The sequence below is a fragment of the Branchiostoma floridae genome, chromosome 8 (assembly GCF_000003815.2).
Source record: "Branchiostoma floridae strain S238N-H82 chromosome 8, Bfl_VNyyK, whole genome shotgun sequence".
NCBI classification, from domain to species: Eukaryota; Metazoa; Chordata; class Leptocardii; order Amphioxiformes; family Branchiostomatidae; genus Branchiostoma; species Branchiostoma floridae.
This window is the reverse complement of record NC_049986.1, coordinates 24,744,325-24,751,115: the sequence shown is the minus strand read 5'-3', so window position 1 is coordinate 24,751,115 and position 6,791 is coordinate 24,744,325. Positions and strand designations below refer to the sequence as shown.

The 6,791-nt window shown below is 42.2% G+C and overlaps 2 protein-coding genes across 2 annotated transcripts in view; one reads left to right on the top strand and one right to left on the bottom strand.

Moving 5' to 3' along the window:
* LOC118421730 (E3 ubiquitin-protein ligase CCNB1IP1-like) overlaps positions 1-6,791 on the top strand; it is a 27,876-nt gene that overhangs the window by 2,527 nt on the left and 18,558 nt on the right. The window lies entirely within an intron of this gene.
* LOC118421731 overlaps positions 3,541-6,791 on the bottom strand; it is a 5,693-nt gene continuing 2,442 nt past the window's right edge. The window contains exon 2 of the mRNA XM_035829230.1: positions 3,541-3,854. Within this exon, the coding sequence (XP_035685123.1) occupies positions 3,610-3,854 (245 nt within the window). The 3' untranslated portion in view covers positions 3,541-3,609. The remainder of the gene's footprint in view (positions 3,855-6,791) is intronic.

Here is a 6,791-nt window from a genome sequence, read left to right as displayed (position 1 = left end):
GTTTCGGCTGTTTGGGGTCTCACACTTCAGTTCTGATAGTCCAGGGATTCAGTAGCGCGTCTTTTCCGGGTGGTCTCACACGTCAGTTCTGGTTATCCTCGGACAGGCCAACGATGTGAGCAGCACCGTTTACTGACAGGACTGTGTACAGGATAACTGTTGTCAGGGCAACATGGACTGTACCAGCTCCTGAACCTGAGGGGGGGAGAAAAAATCATGATTACCTCGTCTTGACTTTGTCTTACTCCTGTTTCCTATTGGACTATCTAAAATTTGCCTTTCAGGTCTGTTGCGTACAGATTCATAGTTACGGTATGAAACCTGATTTGCAACAAATATCCTCAGATGACAAAAGATAGTGGATTCTACCCAAAACTTCTGACCGTTTTCAAAATCATTTCCAGCTGCTTTCAAAAATAATTTCATCAGGTTGGTAGATCATAGGACATTGAAATGTCAGCAGGTGAGAAAAACCGGTTGAGTAAAAGAAAACTCTACATCCAGTTGCTTGTCATGAGTAACTTGGCTTATCGGTAAGTTGTTGATCACTCGCACGCTAAGTTCATTGTTCAAGTTCATTGCTGCAGTGAGGTCTCTTTTACCTTCATTGTTTCATTGAGCCTTCAAATTTTTGCAGTGGTTTTATTGTTGCAGTTACCTCTTCATCAGAAATACCATATGTATGCATTTCCAATTCACATGTGTTACTCCAGTAATTTATACAGAATTGTTTCAACTGCAAACTCTAGACACCAAGAAGTTTAAGTCCCTGCAAAAACAAATGAATCTATAGTGCCAACCCTCCCAGACTGAAATTAACTTTACTGAATCACATGAGTTCTACAACTGTGACAGGAAACCTCTAAATTGCTGAAATGAGAAGAGCAGTTATTATCTGAGACCCTCATAAAACATTGATGAAGACAGAATAATCAATAATTCAGTCATTTATTGATTTTGGGGGGTCATCAGAAGGTCTATTGAATGATGAATGTGCTTTTTCAGTTACAAATCACATGTAAATCTGTATAATATGTCCCAATATTCAGACATCATTACTTTAATTGGAGTAATTAGTAGAGGGATTTTCGGCTAGGGTAGACACAATTGTCAATTTGTCCAGATGTGGTGTTTTATTCTGAGATAGCAGTTCACTGCAATTCCTAATCTTTTCCTGTCATCTGAGTTGTTACTAATTTCTTCCTAATTTGTTGATTTCACTTTTATACATGCAAGACAAGATTGCCTTGATAAGAAATTTTTTTTGCCAAAGCCTTGGTACATTAAATAGAATAGAATAGAATCATCCCTGATTGTTAGTCTTCTGGAATTGGTTATTATTCCTAAAACTTGTGTTTATTGAATTAGCATGGACAAAGAAAATGCAATCTTCTTGGGCCTGGTCCAAGCTATTCCCTGCAGTGCACCCAGAGGTGTCTGTCACTGTTATAATATAACCATCCCCTCCTGTTGTGCAGATATTCGTGTGGGAACTTCATGATTAGGTAGGCTGGAGACTGGTGATGTAATCTGGGCTGATATAATATAATGAATGAAAGACCTTTATTGTACATTCATGCCTCGACGGGCTAGGTACAGGTCACTGATAACAGACATGACAGACATATGCAGGGACAACAAGATACAATTTAACTAATTGAAGGTACTAAGCTAACATTATGGTCGACATCTTCTCGCTTCTTTGTACAGGTGTAGATATAGGAACAAATAATGTTTAATATACAGGGTTTATCTAGGCGCATCAAAAATAGAAATTTATCCGTTACATTAAGATGTTCAAAATATGGAAACTCTTTTCTGATATATTCATAAAGCACAATCCGTTCCTTATGGTACAATTTACAGTGTAAGATAAAATGTTGTTCATCTTCTACCTGTTGTAGATCACAAAATTTGCAGACTCTATGCTGCGGAGGAGTGCGGTTGTGCCTTCCAGTTTCTATATGTAACTTGTGGCAACTTATCCGGAGTTTAGTTACAGCTACTCTGTGTTGTGTGTTGTTAACCATCAGATATTCTTCTTCTTTATAAATAGGCTTGAATAATCTATAGGTCCGTAATTTGTTACCGAAAGATTTGTCCCGGTTGTCGTTATGTATTTCGGCTTTTAATATAATCAGTAGCTGAGTCATCGTGGTAACCAGGTCAGGACTGGGAGTAACGTTCCTGCATACAGAAACTGTCTCCTCCCCATATAGCAACTGTACAATGACTGCCTCCTGCATGTATTCTTGCCTGTAGGATAGTTCAATTCAATATTTTTCGATCCATTTTTGAGTCTGGTACATCAGTTCTATATCCTATATCTGAGATAGAATATTACCTGCCGCTCTGCGCTGTAGAGTCTGGTACATCAGTTCTATATCCTATATCTGAGTTCTGTATCTTCTATAATGTCCAGAGTTAGACTATTACCTGCAGCTCTGCGCTGTAGAGTCTGGTACATGAGTTCTATATCCTATATCTGAGATAGAATATTACCTGCCGCTCTGCGCTGTAGTGTCTGGTACATGAGTTCTATATCCTATATCTGAGATAGAATATTACCTGCCGCTCTCCGCTGTAGTGTCTGGTACATGAGTTCTATATCCTATATCTGAGATAGAATATTACCTGCAGCTCTGCGCTGTAGTGTCTGGTACATGAGTTCTATATCCTATATCTGAGATAGAATATTACCTGCCGCTCTGCGCTGTAGTGTCTGGTACATGAGTTCTATATCCTATATCTGAGATAGAATATTACCTGCCGCTCTCTGCTGTAGTGTCTGGTACATCAGTTCTATATCCTATATCAGAGATAGAATATTACCTGCAGCTCTCTGCTGTAGTGTCTGGTACATGAGTTCTATATCCTATATCTGAGATAGAATATTACCTGCAGCTCTGCGCTGTAGAGTCTGGTACATGAGTTCTATATCCTATATCTGAGATAGAATATTACCTGCAGCTCTGCGCTGTAGTGTCTGGTACATGAGTTCTATATCCTATATCAGAGTTAGACTATTACCTGCAGCTCTCTGCTGTAGAGTCTGGTACATCAGTTCTGTATCCTATATCAGAGATAGAATAATACCTGCCGCTCTCCGCTGTAGAGTCTGGTACATCAGTTCTATATCCTATATCTGAGATAGAATGTTACCTGCCGCTCTGCGCTGTAGTGTCTGGTACATGAGTTCTATATCCTATATCAGAGATAGAATATTACCTGCCGCTCTGCGCTGTAGAGTCTGGTACATGAGTTCTATATCCTATATCAGAGATAGAATATTACCTGCAGCTCTGCACTGTAGTGTCTGGTACACGAGTTCTACATCCTGTATCAGAGATAGAATATTACCTGCCGCTCTGCGCTGTAGTGTCTGGTACATGAGTTCTATATCCTATATCTGAGTTCTGTATCTTCTATAATGTCCAGAGTTAGACTGTTACCTGCCGCTCTCCACTGTAGTGTCTGGTACAGGAGTTCTGTATCCTATATCTGAGTTCTGTATCTTCTATAATGTCCAGAGTTAGACTGTTACCTGCCGCTCTCCACTGTAGTGTCTGGTACAGGAGTTCTGTATCCTATATCTGAGTTCTGTATCTTCTATAATGTCCAGAGATAGAACATTACCTGCCGCTCTCTGCTGTAGTGTCTGGTACATGAGTTCTCTATCCTATATCTAAGTTCTGTATCTTCTATAATGTCCAGAGATAGAACATTACCTGCAGCTCTGCGCTGTAGAGTCTGGAACATCAGTTCTATATCCTGTATTCTCTCCTGCAGTGAGGATATCTCCCTCTGTAGTCTGGCCTTCTCTGCCTTCAACACTGAGTTCTCTGTCTCCAATTCTACAACAACAAAGCAAATTAATGTTACTTCATTATTGAAGCTTTCGCTCAGAGGGCTTAAAATGTGCAATGGATGATTTGTCGTTCTCTTCTTGTGTCATTTTGATTACAGTAATTGCATCTAACCAACCTCCTTGCTAAAACCCAGGTAAATGCTGGTAGTTCCCTGGGAGCCAGCGGGGATCGGGCAGCTAGTATCTCCCCCGAGCACTAATGTGAGATCTGCGGGCTGACTGCCTTGGGTCCCCAAACAAAACTCGCTAGCCGGTCCTGTCTGGCTCCCAGGGTATGCTGGTAGAGGCAACAGTAATGTTTGTAATAGGTGAGGAATCACTGAGGATGGTTGGTTTGCAACAAAAATTGAGGACATCCTTATTTGGACTAATGTGAACAAAACTCCCTTGACTTGTGGCTGACAGGACAAGGTTGTGCAATGTCTAACAATTCTATTATACAATCAATCAATCAATCATTCACGGGCATAGTCTGATAGTTCTCTTATAAGCTTATACCTTTAATAGAATTTTATGACAAAAATTAATTTATAGTAGATGTGGCTGAGACTACTGCATGTAAATACTGTAAATTCAGTCATTTTTGCAGGCCTTAATTTCGCAGTTTTTCAAAGGGGGAAAGGAAGTTTTCCTGGTCTTTTTAACAGCCGTCACCTAAAAAATAAACCCACTGCCAACGTTTCCAGATTTCCAGTATTACAGTGAGCAGGTGGGTGAGATTTATGTCCCCAGTCTGAACTGATAACGTTCCAGATGCCAGGAGACGGGAACCAGATGGGTTCCTAATGACAGGCAGTACACATTACAGCCCATCATTGCTCATTACAGCCCACCCCCCTCTCAGGGGACTAGGCGTGACGTAACACACGTCACTTATCTCCAAGCAGATGTAAGGTATGATTTGCAAGTGTTGTCGTACCATTTGGTATGAATGATGAATGAACTTTATTGCTCAACAAAAAACACGATAGTATAATGTATGGCAACCAGTAACAACTACTAACTATGCATCTGTAACGAACAGATCAAAGGCTTAAGCGCTCGCCACTGGAAAGACGATGAAATGATAAGAATATAAAAAAAGAACTAGAGATTTACGTTAGTGCATTTTTGTTTCTCTCTACATTCTGTGATATTGTACAGGTCACAACAAATCAATAGTTTACAGAAACGTATAAAACAATGTCATGCTAATGTCATGCTAATACAAGAATTATATGCTACTACGGTGAAATGAGTTTGACTTCTCATCACTTCTTTGCGATGGTGAAAACGGACATGTTTTACAACCAATGTGTGTTATATACTAGTAGTATGATTTAGTTTTTACTCCGCAAAACATGAAACAGCAACTTGCCGCTCCGGCTGGCTGAAGTTGCGTGTTTCGCCGTGTTTTTCCCTTCCCTGGGAATCGTCACGACTGTTTCTGATTTAGTGAAACCCTATCTGCTGTAGAGCTGCTCCAGTAGCAGTTTGTAATGACACAGAAACTCTGCTGGTCCCGGAGGTGTAACAGTAGTGTACTCCGGAGACCCGTGGGAAAGAGCGCGCCGAGGAGCTGGCTCGCTAATAGTACTGACAGATCATGTACATCCTAATATCTCTTTTGATTTTCTACTCTCCAAGCAGAGGTTAGGCTCCGGCTTTTTTTGTCGCTTTTTTGCCGCGAGACATCAAGAAAGAGAACAAAATAGAAATCCCGATAAAAACGACTAAAATAGCGTAAAAAACAGCCGGAGTTTAACCTCTGCTTGGAGAGTAAAAATCTCTGTTCAGATGTTGGAAGGCAAAATCGCAACGTTTATCTAGCTAGCTGCCCGTTTTGCCTTCCAGAAACAGGTGACACTCTTTCAAGGGGCTACTCCTCGGTTCTGGGGCCAAAATGCCCCCAAGGAAATTCTACGAGACAAGATCAGACAAGAGCCCTTTCAATAATCCCTCCATCTTCTTGAAGACTCGGCTAACGAGGCTGTCCGACTTGCAAGTTTGTGATGTGCGGATTAACTATTCTCCCAGCAGAGGTTGGGTCGCAGCAATGGTAGATGTCGGGATTTTTACCTGCTCGTGAGGGGAGCGACATCTACTATCTCTGCGACCCAACCTCTGCTTGGAGAGTACGGATTAACATGCCGAGGGGAATCCCACCGGCACATCTCCGGAATACCGACATCTACAGTTTCTACTTCCCTGTCTGCCGTGCCGAGAGAAACGGCCCATCTGGCCAGGTTCCACCGGTTTTCTGGGAACTCGGAATCAAAGACCGTTCTGTGATCTTCTGTTTCAACAGCGTCCAGGCTACAGTTTCACCTTGGTTTCACCGGCACAATCTCCAGGCAGATGTAAGAATCGGGCTTGTTTTGAATTTGAGCGTATTTGGCGGTGACCACGTCTAGCCAAATAAACCGACGTAACACAAGAACAACAACAAGAAAAGCGGTGCCCTACCACCAGCCCAACTACTACTGAAGAAACATGAAGTCCGACAAAACGCGTAAAAAAGACGTCAAAACCAGCCGGAGCCGAACCTCTGGTTGGAGAGTTGAACAAGGCCACCTCTCACCTGGCCGCGTACAAACAACCATACCACATCCGCTCAGTCCTCACAAAACCTCCCGATATTCGATCATATATACCTTTTACCCTGACGTCACGGCATGTCAGGTAGTTTCCTGCACCCAGCACCTCGGTGTGCTCGAGTTTCGGCCCGTCCGGATCAAAACAAAGGAACGTGTTTGGAAACTTTTTGCTGCGTTTCCGTCCCCAAAACAACTCAACTCGGACATCCCGCCACCCAAGCGACCGTCGGGGGAGTCAGCTTAGTCTCTACCAGACTCCGGATCGCTGGAAAAATCGTAGAAATGGAACAAATCAGAGGAGTATAAAGCCGGCCAGAGGAATATAACCGGCCAGGGAACAGCACGCG